The following is a 17,578-nucleotide window of genomic DNA, read 5'->3' on the forward strand; positions in this document are numbered from 1 at the left end:
GTTAAAGTTTCAGTGAAACCTGAATAGAACATTTGCCATAAAGAGCCCGTATTTGTACATGTGCATGTAATGATATTTGGCTTTTAACGCTATATGAAGTAACATATAGTGATTGTCTAGAAACTGCTGTTATTTTTACAGGAGCTTGTGTTTGTAAATATATACACGTGCTGCATGTTACAAATAGGCTAAATAAGCATTTAAAAACTTGACATTAACTCAACTGTACTGCATGTACACCAGATGGAAAAAAGATTTGCTCCTTTAGCTTAATGCAATGGAAAAGAAGTAAATATTAAGGTAACTAAAGAGAGAATGGTTCTTACACATTATTTCCTATTTCTTTGAGGCAAGGGATCCTGTGTTAATTGTACCATTATGGGGTTACTAGAAATGGAGGTAATACTGTTACCTGCTAACACTGGATGAGAAACCATCATAGCAGGAAATCACTTCTCTTAGTCGTGTACCTCTAATGAGAACTGGATGTTTAAATTTTATTGCCCCAAAACTGCCCCAAGCTTGAGGCGATCCCTGATAAACTGTTTCCTACCTGTACTAAATTATCAAAATAAGCTCTAAGACCTTGGGTTATTTTCCCCTCATGAATTTAAAGTGCTGAGCCGAGTCTGTTTTCAGGAGGGTCTGCTGCTGTCCTTCGACTTCGAAGTCCTGAGCAACAGGTGCCAGCGCCTGGACAGGCGCAAAATGGCGCTTGCCAGAGCCCTCTGAGGGCAGAAGGCTGACACCCGTCATGTCCTCAGCCCCTTAGAGCACCTGTGAGAAGCAATTCCAGTGCCTGTATGAACATACCCCTTACCGAAAAGCAACGGGAACGGCACATAATGGCGACCAGCGCCACCTGCTCGCTGCCACCCTCTGAGGGCAGGACACGACGCTTCGAGGATTTCTGGTTCTCCCAGCTGGAGCCAGAATTACTGGCAGCGACCATCGCCCGAACAAGCTGTCCCCGGCATGCCCCAGCCATTCCTTCCCCTCAGGAATTCCTTCCCCTCAGCCGTTCTCCCCCCTCAGCCATTCCCTCCCCTCAGCTTTCTCCCCCCTGCCCGCTGCCATCGCCTCAGGAGCGAACGACGCCTGCCCAGAGGCGGGAACGCCGCGTGCCGCTGTCCCGTGAGGACCCGTCGCGTGACGTGGCCACCGCCCATCGGAAGGAGGAGCCCGAGATCTCGCGTCCTGATTGGTCAGTCCGGCCGTCAGTCAGCGGAGGGAGGGGGCGAGGGCGGACGGGGCGGGTAAAGTCCCTCCAGGAGCCGGGTGTGTTTATGATGGCGTCTGCGGAAGCCGAGGCGGAGCTGGAGAGGTAGCGGTCATCCCTGCCCCTTCCTGCCCCACCGTACCCCTCAGCTTGGGGGAAAACCCAGAAGGGGCGAGTGTAGCGACCCTCCCGGACCTAAGGGAGGTGAAGGCTGTGTCTACAGTGTCCCCTGCCGGGGGGGGGATGTCAGCTGGGGCGGTGGGGGGGTAAGGACCGTGCGGGTGTCAGCGGCCCTGGGGCTCAACTCTGTGGGAAACAACTCCTACTCCTCTTCTGCTTCTCTCCTCCTCCTTCTTCTCCTGCTCCTCTTCTCCTCCTGCTCCTCAAGTATCGTGTCGCTCCATTCTGTTTGTTTCTAGAGAGAGTCTGAAGGAGCAAGCCAGGCTGCGCTTGAGGGAGTTCGATGTGGGGGACAAATTCTCCCACCTGCCGCTGCGCAAAGCCTCCGTCCTGCTGCCGCTGCTGCTGAGGGGCGGGCAGCTGCACCTGCTGCTCACCCTCAGGTCCATGCAGGTAGGTGACACCCCTGGGCCCGCCCGAGCTCCGGTGACATCGCTCCCAGGGGAGCTCCTCACTCCCGGCAGCCTGCAGAAGGCTACAAAGTGATGCTGTGGTACACTGACGATTCAAGTATTGACATGGCAGAAAAATGTCAAGGTGCCCAGACACCCGTGACAGGAAAAGATTATTTCTGGATTAGAAAAATTATAATAATATCATTCACTGTGACTTAAGTAAGAAAACTGATAGTGCAGCTTTAGTTAATGTGACTTTTCAATCTGCATTTAATATTACTCTTCTCTCACTTTTATATTTGAAAGCAAAGATAACAACCAAAGCCCCTCAGAGCTCATATGCCAGCACCTTTTACAACTTTTTTTTTCCAGTCTCCCCCCAGTCAACTATCTTCAGAGATTACTTACTTGTCTAGTTTTTTGTTGTTTAATAATGGAAGGTTTTGGGGGTCTTGCTTAACAGTGTTAAGACCCTAAGAATTGCATCTGATGAACTGATTGTAAATGACCTTTTTTGCTGATCACTGACACATAAGCCTATTACTATAATGTATTTAAAGGTATGTTATTTAAGCCTGTGTTTTAGAAGTTACTGCTCTTGAATATTTTGATCTCACTATTCAAGCTGTATGTCTAAATTAATTTGTTAGTCTCTTATGCAAGCAAGATGGTGAAATAGGTAAATATTAAAGCAGAATGTATGGTATGAATTACACAATCCTACACAAGTGATATGTGTACTGCCAGTAGTGAGGGTTTATGAATGAGTTTGTTACAGGCCCAGCTTTTTTTTTTTTTTCTTCTGACTTGCAGAAACCTGCTAAACACCATTTCCAACTTCTTTGAATTGAAAGATAAAGTGATGCTGCAATGGGAAAAAGTACCTGTGTGGGTTCAAGAAGAAATTTATTAAAACTTGTTATATTTAACTGTAATACCTCTTTACATTCTAGTTGAGAAGATCACCAGGAGAAGTGTGTTTTCCAGGGGGTAAAAGAGAAGCAATTGATAAAGATGAAATTGCTACTGCTCTTCGAGAAGCTAAAGAAGAGGTGGGACTCCAGCCAGAGAAGGTGGAAGTCATCTGTAGGCTTGTGCCTGGAATTGATAAAGTAAGCAATGAACTGAGTAAGTCAGCATATTGTAAGAAAATAAGCTTGAGTTCTTTTCTTTTGTAAGGCTGATGATGAGCTTTCCAAACCTGTAACTGCAAATAACTATGGCTTCTTAAAGTGCACAGCCTGTCGAGCCAGCAGAGTAAAGGGAAGAGATTCTTGGTCTGTATTTGGTATTTGTGAGACCACATTTGGTGTCATGTCCAGTTACAGACACACTGGAGTACCAGAGAGACAGTACTAGACTGGCAAGAGTTTAGCAGAAGGCCACAAAGATCATAAGGGGGCTGGAGCACAATTTTTTTGGAGTCTTCCTTATGCAAGCTACTATTTTCGTAGATATTTCCTTCATATTGAAGAAAGGATTATATTTAAAAGAGACATTTCCATAAATGAGCAGTTCAAAAAAGTATGTTTCATAACTAAATATACTTTTATCAGGTTTTTTTATTAATAGCAAAATATTTCACTATCTCAGGAATATAGATGCAGAATATGATGAAGCATAGATGAACCAGAAAATTTTAATTTAAATCAGAACTCACCAAAGTAAATAAGTAAGACTTGTGAGAGAACATTCATGCTTTTATTGCTGTAGCAGATTGCCAAACCTTTTTAACTGCTGTGTAATTATACAGGATGAACAGAATATGAGTAAAATTATGTTTAACAAATAGAAAATTTAAAGTTTATTAAAATACATTTAAAATCAGATTGCTGCTATAAGGACCAAATTGTATTACACTTAGAATATGTTGTAGCTTTCTTGTACAATTTTGTAACATCTGAAATGTTTTTAAAATAAAGAACATTCTTTCACTTGGTACAAATGTACTGTTTGTGGGGTTTTTTGTTGTTTTTTTTCCTTCTTAGATGAACCACTTGGTAACACCAGTTGTAGGATTTATAGAAGATACATTCCAGGCCACTCCTAATCCCCATGAAGTGAGTAAGGTTTTTGTTGTGCCACTGGAGTACTTTGTCAAGCCCAGAAATTACAACACGTTGCCTTATAAAACCCCCTCTGGTCGCTCAGGTCGGCTGCACTGCTTTATATATGATGACCATGAACATAAAATGTCATTCAAGATATGGGGACTTACTGCACAGTTTGCTGTATTCCTTGCTCTTGTAATTTTTGGAAAGAGACCTACCTTTGAAGTTGATTATGATCTAGACAACTTAATTTCATCCTCTGAGAATAACTTCATGAGTTTATATGAATCCTTATATGAAAGAAAGAAGAGTAATCTATGACAAACTAGTTTGGTATTTAATTCATATTGAAGGGGAAAAAACTTTTTGTTTATTCCCTTTGTACCTATTATTTGCTTGAATTTCACACTTGAATTTCTTCTGAATTGGGAACTTACTGAAATTTATTTTTAAATTACATGTTTAATTTGACAAGCCCTAACTAGATTAATTTTTAATTTGTTATAGTGCTGCCAAAAGCACGTGATTGACTTAATATTCCGCTTTGGAAGATCTATTTCAATTTCTGCCTTTGTTTTGGGTGATCTAAGATGCTTTCTGTGGCTTGCCTTTTGTATAATGAGATAATACTATTTTATCTAATTCTTGCCTTTTTGAATTACAGTATGAGAACTCATGGGGCTGTGTATCTTACTTTGTGCCATGTGACATATGGACAACAAACTGTATACAGTCTTGTGTGTGGTATCTTTACTAAGCACAATAAAAATACAAAAAGTGACAAGTGCTTTCAGAGTCTTGTTTTGGTTGGGCTTGGTGGAGGGAAGTTTAATGAGGTTTTTTGCCCTTGCTCAGTTTAACATTTCTCAGAAGGAAATTCTGTAGGATATGGAAAACTTAGTACACAGGCAACAGTACTGGAGTCAGCACATTGGGAACTGTCCTCTGCAGAATCCAACTGGTAATTGTCACTTTGACAATGAACTCCCAGCTACTGTGGGTGGTTTTCTACCCAGCTGCATTACATGGTACTCATAGTTTCATCTAGACCAAACCTTAGGTTGATCACAGGAACAGTAGGCAGGGCCGTATCCAAAAGCCAAGGATTTATAGTTCCCCCTCTACCCCAAGCCTGTTACCTCTCCTGAAGAGGAACTAAACACATCTGTCCTAAACCATTCATAGGAAAAAGACAACAGTTACTACATTTGTCCTTGTTAATTAAAGTACATACACAAAGGCTATTTGTTCTGGTACCTTCCCAGGGACTGGAATCATTTCTATGAGTTCTCCAGTTCTTACACAGAGCACTGTGAGCTTTTTTTCCCAGCCTCTGTTAGGAAAGAAGATAAAGTTCCCTAAGTTTCAGAGGTAATTGCTACTAATGTTGAGATGGGCTCTTAAGAGAATGGCTTTTGCATTGGGACATTGCAAAAGATTCATCCAGCTTGAACATTTTAGCATATCTAAATACTATCAAGCCATTCTATTCCTGTACTAGTTTTTTTCACACCTGTGTTAATCACAGTTGACTTTTTAAGTTAAGAGAATTTTTTTTTTTTGCTAGGATGAAATCCTTGGAGGAGTAGTAGTCACAGCTACAAAGAACAGCTTTATTTTTCATTATTAAACATTTGTGAAATTGTTAAAGCATTTTTAAAAGCTTAGCTTTAAACTCTCCATTGTATCATTCATATCCTCAGCGGTTTCTCTCAGCACTAATGTATGCAGGAAAAGCAACTAATTAAAATAAGAACATTGTTAATTAAAATAGAGCAAAGCAATTAGACCTTTGGTTAGTAAACAGAACAGGTATACCAAGCAACTTAATTACGAACCCTTCTGTTCCTAGCAGACCCTTTACTTGACCTCTCAACCAGATCTGGCACAGAAATTGTACAAATTGTATGAATTCAAACCTCAGTTTGTTTTTATTTCCCTTTATTAAAACATTATTATGTGAAACTGTAAGGACAGCAAGAACAGTTATAGCTGTTGCTCCTTCTAGCAAACAGAAATGGTGTTGATTTTTGAACCAAATCAACCATTGGAACTATATGAAAATCAAAACTTAGGGACATCCAACCAAATACCTTATAGTGGTTTTTATAGTAAAACCCCTGGGACTTCATGCTTCACATTATGCATCCTACAACATTATTTTGACATTTGGGAGGTACTTTCTTAAGTCAAAAACTCATTCTTTATTTACATATCCAATTGGGATCTGAGTTAAAAAAAAAAATAAAATCCTTGGAGCACAAAAAGAATGGAACGAAATTTAGGTGCTTGTTACTAAAACTGCAATACTTCCAGTCCCACATTTACTAATGAGAAATTGTTTCATCAGGCAATCTTTGGATAAAATGCTTCCACAGCTCCCGAAACTCAATCACGAGTCCCTCCAATCTAGGCTGCCCTCCCAACCAATCCATGCAGTGTTTGTAACCTCCTTCCTACCTTTTGAGAGGCTCTCACAAATGCTGCTGGCACAGGCATTTCTCAGGATACAAAGTTAAGAGGTGTATTACAGGGAAGCTGCAGCTGCTCTGCACCTCGTTTTTGAAGGAGGGTTGGACTATGCCTTCTTTGTGTGAGGAAGAACTCATGAGAAAGTGGATCCTCTCTGGAGGTGAATATTTGCTTTAAAAGTTGAAAAAGTTTTAAAACTATATTGCAGCTTACATTCTCTAGCTATGGCATAAGTCATGCTAGCATGACAGTAAAATGAGTGGAAAGGCTTGTATCAGAACAAGAAAATTACCAGTAGGATATAAAATGAACTAAAAATAAGTTGCATAAAATTTAATCTGCATTGTTAGCAATTCTTTTAATATGCAGTGATTCAGTATTAAACATTTCTATATTTTTCAATGCTCAAATAATCAGGGTTTTGATATTTGAGATTTGCTTGAACATGTAACATTCTTATATATATGATATGTAAATTGGTATTTAACAATTATAAACATACAAGAAAAAAAAAGGGGTTTAGAAAAGATATAGTATATATATACTAGCTTTTGGGTAGGGCAGGTTCAGTGTACGCTGCTCAGTTCAAATGCATGTATAGCTAGAGTTCACTCACAGTTAAGGCAGTTGTAGTTAGATGAGAAGGTAAACATTGAAGATTATTCATATTCAGCCTGTGCCTAAATCATATATATTAAATAGAAAATCTGGAGGTGTTTTTGTCTTTCAAGAAAACCCCATGTGAGTGCTTACATGTCAGTATGTATGTAATGTACTTCCAGTGATTCTTTCTCTTTAGTAGGTTGCCATAGCAACATGGTTTTCACAACAGTACATGTTGAATGAGCTCCAGATGAAAAAAAAATACGACACAAGGGTCATTAGGTAATCTCTCTGTCCCTCTAACCTTCTCTTTCCCAAAATGTGAGCTAAGAAAAACAAGGAAGACAGGAAAAGGAATCAGTTTTGATTTCACTTTGAATCAGTTTGGATTCCTTGCAGAAGCCACAGTTCTGTAGCCAGAATTCTCCCTTAGTGTATGGAATTCTGAGGTTCAACATCACGTTTTTACACTTTATGTTATTAATGAAATTTACTATAACATATGGTTGCCTGTTACTTAGTACTTCAGATTTAGGGTAGGCTTTGTTTTTCAAAATTAAGAGTAGGTGTGCTAGGAAGGAAAACATCCAAGTAATACGGAGACATTAATGAAGAATAACCATCCTGCTGTCAGAATGTGCTTGCAATACATTCATTATTTTGGGGCACATTTAACTCTTCTCATCCTGGATTCTGTAATACTTTATACTGTCCAATCATGAGCACTTATTGACCTCTGTCTTGTCTCAAGATACACCCCTACAATTCATCCTGCTGCAGTGCTTGACCACTGGCACAGCTGCTTTAAAATATTTGCATAGCTGTTCTTACTGAAGTGCTGGCATCCCCATATGTGCCTATAGTAAAATCTAGAACTCCTGGCAACAGATGGGAGTTGCATCAGAGGAAAGCTGAATTTGTCCCTGAGCCCTGGGGTGGATCATAATTCTCCTCCAGAACCCTGGTAAGAGTCAGATATCAGTTGTTGAAATGATTATGAATAATTCCAGGCAAAGAGCTCTGTATATGTTTGAAGGATTAAGGATATTGTGATGATGTTGATCTGTTTTCAGACTGATTTGTATATAGAAGCAAATAGCTGTAGAAAAGAGGTTGACAAACAAGTCATCTAAATAATGGTTATTATATTCCTTATTTTAGAGAAAAATAATGAAGCTATTTTACTTTTCTAATAATCTAACTGCTGCGGATCTGTAGTTCATATAAATCAGTATTTTCATTGACCTCAGCACAATTATGCCAAAGTACATGCTGCAAGGTTTTACTTTATACTGCATACCTACTTTCACTGATAATGCATTCTATCTCAATTATATTTTATCTTTGATCTTTCCAGTTCATTAGTTTATTTCTTATACTGTGCATAACAAGTGCTATCAGTGGTTCGACTTAATAAATCAGTACTTTTAAAGAAGCCTAAGTTTGTTTAATGTTTGTAATGATGTTAGAACAACATCTTTTTAGATCATCTACAGTCCTGATTCACAGATATTTATGGAAAACAAACTGAATAAAATGGGAGTGCTGTAGCTCCTTGCCAGGTTTCTTTGCTAAAAACAGAAGTCATACAGAGTGGTTTACTTGTGTATTATAGCTGATAACTATTAAATTAGAGAACACATGTAAACAAAGGTTCAACAATTCTTGGAAAACTGGGAATACTGTGAACAGAAAGTAAGTTGGTGTTACACACCTGGCATCAAATCCTTCCTTACTTGAGGAAAAAAAAAATGTGTGTGCAGTGTCTGGTCCACATTCTCTACAGTCACCAGGCTGAAAGCAGCTGAAGGGCAGATGGTCTGACAGGGAGCTTTATAGCTGTGAGAGGCTGTTACCCTGGAAAGAACTCCAGGAGGCTGCAAAGAAAGACTGAAGGGAAAAAAAAATTATTTGAATTCAAGAGCACAAGAGTTTTTTTGATTTAGAAACAGAGACCAAAAAAATGAGCCAAGGAAGTGATGTTTGTCTGAAGAAGTGATGAGGAGCCAGCACCCTAGCACAGCGCCACGAGAGGGAGCCACCTCCCAGGTGCTTCAGAGCAAACCTGGTTCAGCCTCCAGGCCAGCACAGGTAACCTTCGAGTATGAAAGGGTTCAAACTGCCTTAGACTGGCTGTTGTGTTCTGTTGGGCAGCTGGAAACAGGGTTATCCATACAGCATGACTTACAGCTATTTAGAATGGGACCACATTCACATATCTCCTCAGCATCACATGCGTGACCACAGACAACTTCCAGTTTTGCTCACATTATGTTATCTGGAATGATGGGTTTACTAAATAATTCTCCTTCAATTTGTTCTGACATACTATAAATAATGATATTCTTCTGATTCTTTCAGCCTGACTGTACATCAGTGGCTGAGCAACATGAAGGCACACTACAACCTGGGATTCATGCTTTTCTTCTGGACTGAATGAATAGCAGAGCTCAAGTATCCCTATCCTGCCTTGTTCCCTCTGTCTTACTGATCCATTATATGGCTGTTTAGTGAAACCATGCAAATTGCTATTGGCTTTCTTAAGCCCTAGAAAAGAACAAGAAAGAGGACTCTGTTACAAAAAACATTTCTCACAAGTAGAAAATCTTTTTGGTTGAGACCTGTCTTCCAAATCTATTCCTGTTCTTTGTAACACTGATTTTAATTATTAGAATTTGCTGTGGTATTTACTCTAGCTCTGAGTAAAGATAACTGATAACCACACTGATTTACATACTACGTAAAACACTGCTCTGAATTTAAGAGCATCAGTGAAAAGAAATGCTGTAGTAAAACTTTATTGAATAATGTTGCTTGTTAGATTCTTCCCATCTAGCCCAGATACTGATCTCCACCATTTAGACACAACTGTGGATCTTAACTGCCAGCAAGTAATGTGTTTTGATATCCTCCAGGTTGTGTCTTTTATATCTGAACTGGTTATTTACTGATATCCAAGCTGAAAAGCTCTAGGTAAACAGTTTATGTTGAGTGTAACATGAAGAAAGTAAAGTGCATTAAGAATTCAATGAGAGAAGCAGGGAAGGATGGAGAGTGGTAAATGAGAACAAAAAGAAGGGAAAGCAAATTCTGGAGTGGCTTGAAGTATTCATCCTATTTACTCACACCTACATCTGTGTCCAGATGCCCTGCTTAAGATATAAGAATCCTTCTGCTGAACAAAAACATGAGAAAAATTTTTGTTCTTGCAGCTTGCTCATTAAGAAACGTTCATTTTGGAAAGTGTCTGGTATCAGGGATGTGCCCTGGGAACATCCACAGAGGCAGAAATGCAGCTGTGTGTGTTCTCTTAGCCATTTCAAACTTGGCAACTGTGCAGGCTGCAGCCTGATTTTTGTAAATATTAAATATTTCATTTACTTGTTAAATATTAAGGCTTATTAAGCAGGACAGACAGATGGCTTACAATTCTGTGTGGTGGGCAGTCATATGGTTCCTGGAGATGTATTGTGGAGCTCGGGATATAAAGACATTTCAGTCACATTTAAGCACTGTGAGTCACATCTGCAGCTGGTAGAAATCAGTGCAGTTCCAGAGCTACTGATGAGTTGTCTGCTCTGTGGAGTTGTCCATTACAAAAGCAGGCATGGTAAATTCTAGCTTTATTCAGTACAGAAGATGAGCTTTGTTAAAAAGCTTGAAGAAGTTTTCCTTGCTTTCAATGAGACTGATCAGATAAAGAGGATAAAAGCTCTTACTGAGTTGGCAGTCCAAATTTTCCCCCAGGTTCCTGTCAGCATGAATTTTTTTACACTTGCACAGAAGTAAGTGCCTGTCAGCCATCAGGACCCAAGAGTTTACCTTGCTCCTAGTTCCCTCATACCAATTTTGGGCAGCAAAACGAATCCTTTTCATGTTTTCTCATAACTTTTCTGAAACTCTTCAGAACAATAATTGATCTTTTATTTCCACATTTGCACATATTCTCAAAGTTCTTTGTGCTGAGGTAAGAATGATGCAGAGGACATGAGCTGCTGCTGCATAGGGATTTGTTTATTTAGTTAATTGAGTTGTCATGACAACTAATTCATCTAAATGGCTACAGTCAGAGGTTGTCATTGGCACCTGATGGAGAAAATAAGCCATTCAGGTAAAGACCTAAAAAAAATCTAAAGTTTAGGTCTCTTCTGTCTTTCTGCTAAGAAGGTGGCTTCAAGGTGAGTAGAGCTCTGGCCTCTCTTTTCTCAGTCTTTTGAGACTACACTTGCCCAAAAAACTTACTGATTTCAAGGTCTCTGAGGAAACTTGGGTGACATTCAGCAGAAATAATTCTGATGCTGCAGCTTAACCAAGATAGTCGTGGTATTTGGATCTGATTTAGTAACACAATCCCCTTTCTCCTCTACCTGAAATTCCAGATACTAGTCAGCATCTCCACATTTAAAGATAGATGCTGGCTGGTTACCTACCATGAAAGGACATTGCTTAGCTCATGGCTAAAATATCAATAAGAAAAGTGACTATTTATTTTTCTTATGCAACAACAAAAAGGGAAAAGCCTTTCTATTTGTATAGTGCAAAATACTGATTTCCTTAGAAATCTCAATTTCTTTTGTCCTGACTTCACTCTCCATTGCTAGCCCTTTTCAACTTTTAATTGTAGATGAAGACTGCATTTTGAATTATTTCTTTAAAGAGCTAGGCAAATGCCAGGACTTGTGTAGTCCACTTTGTACTGTGATTTCACAAAGTGAATCTTAGACATATGTCAAACTCTTGACTAAAAACGAATTCCAATTTTTATTTAAATAATCTGGTATATTGATCAGCTAGACTTCAGATATAAAATTACCTCAAAGTGAGGGAGAACTGCATATGCAGGTCCTTCCATTTCACCCTGAAGCAAAAAGATTTATCCAGACTGTTCAAATTTTCTTGGACCCCAGTTTTTCTTAGACGGGGCAGAAGATTAAGCAAGTTGTTTACATGGGTATCTAATTGTGTTGGATCATACAGGGATGATGTATATCATCCAAAGAATCCATAGAAAAGATAATTTCATCAGGACTTCGAAGCCTTTTACAATGTCTCAAAAAGAGAGACATTTTTAAATGCACAGTAATCACAATCATGGAATATGATTGCATCAAGGTAGTTAAGCAGTCCTTACTTTGACCCCTTAGTTGAGACTTCACGGTCTAATGTCCACTGTGGCCAAGTTCCACAATTCATATTTGTGTTCTTCCTCTGAATATTTATTCCTGAGTGTTCACGAGTTGTCAAAATTAAAATCCATCTGCACAGTTTCTAGAGGGAGAAAAATATGAACACTTCCCTTATGCAACAAGATGTGTTGTCTCCTTTGAGTCTACATGTCCCACCCTGCTCCTTAGATGTCTCTTACCACACAGACCTAGAATTCAGTGAAAGAAGTGTAAGAAAGCTGCATGGGCTCTCAATTACTAAGGATTTTTTTTCCCACAAAGGTTCCAATGCACTTACAAACCATGGAGTCTGTTGGACCAGATCTGACTGGAGCACTGAAAAATCACTTGTCTCAGCTCTGCAACTGAGGTTTGCTATGCAAAGTTAACATTAATTTTGTTACCAGAAATCACCTTTATCTAACATTTAGCTTATTATTATTGAAAAGCATGTTGGAAATTAAGCTAATACTACTTCAAAGCCCTTAAAAACCAGAATGGCACAGTCAGTCCTCTCTGGAGTAACACCAGTGTCAGCAAATGGGCTCCATTTCAGACTACAGACTTGTTTTTCCATTACCTTCCAGTACTGTGAACTAAAGCTACAGAAGCAATAAGTAAGTCATAAAACTAGAAGATTTACTCTAGTGCTATTCTAAATATTGGTTACAGTGCTATTATCAATAGTATAAAAAGTATATCACTAGTGTAAAAAACATAAATAGTGTAATAAAAATAGCACAAAAAATACTTCACTAATATACTTAGCTGAAGTCTGAGGAACTACTTCTCTAGGTAGAAAAGGCATTAAGATTTTTCAGGCCTGTTTTATATGTTATCTGTTTCCCTGTTGAAATGACTATAAAAAGAAGACAGCTGCCCTATTGGTTGTGTTGTGTTGTTAACCCTCACAGGCAGATAAGCCCCATGCAGCTGCTTGCTCACTCCCCTGCAGGGGGATGGGGGAGAGAATCAGGGCAAAATTGAGAAAACTCATGGGATGAGGCAAATACAGATTAAGTGAAGCCAAGCTTCATGTGCAAAGCAACAAAAGGATTCACTACTTCACTTCTCTGGCAGGCAGATGTTTGCCCCTTTCCAGGAAAACAGAGCCTCAGATGTAACCCCAAATGTCCCCTTCCCCTCTTCTTTCCCCAGTTTTTATTGCTCAGCTTGATGTCATGTCGCATAGGATACCCCTTCCATCAGCTGGAGCTGTGTCCCCTCCCAGCTCCTTGTGCACCCCCAGCCTATTTGCTGCTGAGCAGCGTGAGAATCAGAGGAGGCCTTGGTGCTGCGTAAGCACTGCTCAGCTACAGATAAAACATTGCTGTGTTATCAGCACTGTTGTGGTCACAAATCCAAAACACAGCATCATATGAGCTCTGTGAAGAAAATTAACTCCATCCCAGCAAAAAACAATACAGGTTCCAAATCTTGCCTGCAAACTCGTGCTGTTATTCAATGAAATTCTATTTTTCTGCTAGCTTTAGTGGGATCTAAGCTAGCAGCTCTGTAAAAAAGATTTTCATCACCACTTTAAGAGTGCCCAGAGTAAACCAATCCCTTAATAAGCTGGCATTTTGATTTCGGTTTTTTTTTTAATATGGGTAATTTTTTTTTTTCTCCAGAGAGAGAGTAGAAGAGAATACAGCGACACACGCAGTTGTTTTATTAAAATCAATGAGTTGGAAAGCAGTAACTAGCTATGGAACTGAGTAAGGAAGACCATTAATAGACCATGATAAAACACTCCATAGAAAATGCAATTATGCTAAAGAGCATCCTTTTCCTTTCTTCAAAGGCCCATCACAGAGGATATAACCAGAGTGGTACTGAAAGCTGTATAAAAAGCTTTTTTTGTGAGGGAAAAAGGAGAGTTGTTTTTATAGTAAACCCTACAGAAAACCTGTGCTGTGTCAGAGCTTTCACAAGAGCTGTAAATAGGATGATTTCAAGTTTAAATTCAAGCTAGAAGCATCACTGCTTCCAGAGCAGCAGACTTTATGGCACATGCTCTTGGATTGCAACTTCAGAAAGAAGCGAAACAGGGCTCAGCTCAGTAAAGCTAAAAGCTCACTTTTGTTTACTTAAGCAGATTCAGAAGCTACCTGTATTATACATGTAAATGTTTAATGAGAAAAAGAAGAAAAAAAAAAGGTAAAATAGATTGGTAATTTGTAGAAGGTAAGTTTCTTTAAGAATTCTAATTCTTCTGTACACTTCAGCTTTGTTGTAAAGTTCAGAAATGTTTTTTCATGAGCTTCTAACATGTTTCCCTTGATCCATAATTACTGAGACCAACTTGAGTCAAAATGCCAAGCAGGATTACTCTTTCCCCATGCGTGGAATCACATGTAATGGCTAAGTACATAAAGCATTGTGTGCAGCCCCAGAGATAGAAGTCCAGTTGCTGACCACACCAGTTTTCAACAGGAGAATTTACATGTGCAATAATTTTTTTCACATTTGCTATGGATTACCTTAAAGTACAAGATATTAATAATGCCTTGAACTTGTTGGAATTCAGAGGGGGCACTGTAGTATCCTAACAAGTATAAGGGAACTTGACACTTTCACAGGTCTACAAGTGACTGGTAAGTGTGTGTTACCAGTACTTATTCATAGGGGATAAACATGACTTATGTCTGCTTTACTCAGAGGGGAACAAGTCACAATGATGGAGTCAGCACAGTGCAGCCACTCTGCTTGACTTTAGTGACACTTTCAAGCAGTGACAGTACTAATGTACTCATCTGGAACTTTATTGCTTGTGATTTACTGTAATGGTTTCCTGATATCTTTTTTCTTCACTTCTCAGAGCTGACTCCAAAAAGGAAACCTACAGCTTCAATTTTACTGTCCAAAGTAATATATTCTTTTTTTTTCAGTTTAAAAATTACTGTGCTGTCAGAAAACACAACAGAAATGTTAGAATGTACAGACAGCAGACAAAGATACTGAACAGTATTTCTTTCATTATACCATGTATTCAGTTAGTGCAACAAATGGATAGCATGGCTCTAAAAATAAATATATAAATGAAGGGCTTATTTATGTCTGTCCTTGGTTATTGACAACTATCATCACCATGATCTAAAGATTTCACAATCCATTTAAATATTCTTAGGTTGTATTATTTCTTGATCAACAATCATGTGATCCATTTATTTAATTTCTATTGTATCCATTACTGAATTACATGAGCACAATTTCTGTACAAGACAAATGGTCAAGTACCTAAGGAATACAATAACTGAGCAGTCAACAGGATAAGGCATATTGGCAAATACTGGCCTTGCCAAATCCTGTGTGAATGCTTTGATTTTTTTTCCTCTTTAATTTAAAACACAACACATTTTTATTACTCCTGATGATTCTGAGGAGCTTTAAACAGCTTCTGTCTGCTGAAGGGAAACGTACAGTTCTTTTCAGTGCCTACAGGGAATTGTTTTGTTGCTTCTATGATTCATACGAAACTCAACCAGTAAGAGAAACCCTCTGGCTAAGAAAAAATAAAATAATTAGTTCAATATGAAAAACCCTAGGAAATAGAGGTCTCCTTTGTTTTTAGAGAGCCCAAACAAATAAATCTAGCATACTATACTCTTAGAGATTCCTTTGGAAATGTCTTTGTTAATATATCCTGCAAATGGGTAAAGAGAGGGAAAGTCACCCTTTTGCTATTGGGAAGGGATGTTGTGGACTATAACAGCTGAAATAGATATTCTGAACATGCTCTCATAACATAATACATAAAATGGATCTTCTGTCAAGCAATATGGATGTTTTATAGCACACAATGCTGTAGGAGGAAGATGTTGAATAAGACTGAAAAGGGTGTCTTGAGGATTTTTTTTCTGTCCCTGCACTAAAAAGATTTTTATAACACTAGACTGTAAAGAAAACAACAGAATGTATTAAAAGCTGTCCTGTTTATGCATTAGAACAGTCAGGACACATATCAATTTGATTTTACTAATGTTGTTTGTAACTATTAGAAAAATGCATCATTTAGCTTAAAAATATTTGTAATACTTTCTTGTCTAGGACAAAATGTGATTTATGCCCCAGAGAAAGCTATCAAAATAAAAAATTCAGTATTATCCATATTAACTGAAGGTTTGGTTTTGCCAGCTATAAGTTATTTTCTCTTAGCAAAGTGATTAACCATTATTCAGGGTCTTACATGTTTCTGCTAAGAAGGGAAACTGATACAATGAGGTCCTTCTTGAACACAAACCTCATTGTCCTTAAAAAACCCCAAACCTATAAAAAGTACAAAATAGATATCTAACATAGGATAGTTATTTTCCACAAAGGTCCAAGGTTTGGTTTGGTTTTCTTCATCTGTGCACAGAATCAGCTTTGATTGACCCTGCCATGTCATCTGTTTTTTCAGTGACATCTTCTGTTTCTTCAGATATCTGACTCCTGAAATAAGGCAATACTACAATTAGATCTCCCCTGAATGGCTGCTCTCCTCCATGAAATTCAGGCATGGATCCTCAGAACAGTATCTGTGAGGAAGGCTGTTTCTCCCTGATATAGTCATACACAGGTTCTTAATGTGAATTAATTATTATGTTCTGAAAATAAAGGATCTGAATCAGGAAGAGATGTTGAGTGTAACTGCCAGCATTTAGCCACGAATAGACTGTTCTATTTTCCTTTCATTTCTACAATGTGTCTTTAAAAAACACTTTTGCACAGAACAACAGCTGAAAAGATTGTACCAACTTGACCAGCAGGTAAATATGGTGCTCAAAGAACTCTTAATTTCCTCTTGTTCAGGTTCTCACAGCATGCTCATAAATACTGTCACCACTTTACTGCACCCATAAAGTGAGTCCTATGTTTTACCTGTTATGAGTCTCATCCACTGGCCACTGAAGTCAATGGAAAGCCTTAAGTCTTCAGTGACACAAATAGTCATCCCACAGCCTGTTTCTCGAGTGGTAAAAACTACAGTCAACTGTCAGAATAAATCCTAGTTTTACATCATGATGTAAGCTTCTGTACTTCATCACCTATTCTTAAGGAAGTGGTTATCAATTAAATAAAAAATAAAGGAATCGGGATCATGCAAAAATACCTGCTGCATGTCACCTCAGTTGTCACACCTGACACATACAAGCACTACCATCAGCAAGGCATTTCATTTCTATGAAATGGCCATCTTTCAATCACTTACACTTGCTAAATCACTTAGGATAAATTACTTTTGGTTTGGGACCAAGGAGGAATAGAGATACCTTTAAATCATTATGGGTCGGGTCCATCAGAAAATTCCCATCAAGAGAAAACAGGACTACAGCAACAGACAAACCAGTGCAAAACAAACACAATCTGAAGGTCCAAATTCACTTCTTTGGATGTTTCAGACCACTGGAGTGATATGAGTGAGCTGCCCCACACCCTCTGCATTTTTCTGGATGTCACTTTGTTCACATATGCTTTCTGCTTTACCTTCCCCAGTCACTCTGCACTTTA

The 17,578-nt window shown here is 38.7% G+C and overlaps 1 protein-coding gene across 4 annotated transcripts; it reads left to right on the forward strand.

Annotated features, from left to right (window-relative positions):
- Nucleotides 1-1,239: 1,239 nt before the first annotated feature.
- On the forward strand, nt 1,240-17,101 carry NUDT7 (nudix hydrolase 7). 4 transcript variants are annotated; one of them, XM_030457682.1, is made up of 6 exons: nt 1,240-1,324; nt 1,639-1,792; nt 2,748-2,906; nt 3,783-3,854; nt 12,368-12,455; nt 16,488-17,101. In XM_030457682.1, exons 1-5 carry the CDS (start codon nt 1,287-1,289, stop codon nt 12,452-12,454), a joined length of 510 nt encoding a protein of 169 aa, XP_030313542.1. In that variant the 5' UTR covers nt 1,240-1,286; the 3' UTR covers nt 12,455; nt 16,488-17,101. The 4 variants fall into 4 exon arrangements, with proteins under 4 accessions (XP_030313542.1, XP_030313545.1, XP_030313544.1 ...); XM_030457685.1 differs by having other exon boundaries at nt 16,509-17,101; XM_030457684.1 differs by lacking the exon at nt 16,488-17,101 and adding an exon at nt 14,907-14,947.
- The last annotated feature ends 477 nt before the right edge of the window (nt 17,102-17,578 follow it).

This window comes from Calypte anna, chromosome 11 (assembly GCF_003957555.1).
Source record: "Calypte anna isolate BGI_N300 chromosome 11, bCalAnn1_v1.p, whole genome shotgun sequence".
Classification (NCBI taxonomy): domain Eukaryota; kingdom Metazoa; phylum Chordata; class Aves; order Apodiformes; family Trochilidae; genus Calypte; species Calypte anna.

Bases quoted from the DNA above. Each gene is read 5' to 3' on its own strand.
- NUDT7 (XM_008491640.2), top strand. From the start codon at position 1,287: ATGATGGCGTCTGCGGAAGCCGAGGCGGAGCTGGAGAG. The intron at 1,793-2,747 runs GTAGGTGACACC...TTTACATTCTAG, and splicing joins TCACCCTCAGGTCCATGCAG to TTGAGAAGATCACCAGGAGA. The intron at 2,907-3,782 runs GTAAGCAATGAA...TTTCCTTCTTAG, and splicing joins TTGTGCCTGGAATTGATAAA to ATGAACCACTTGGTAACACC.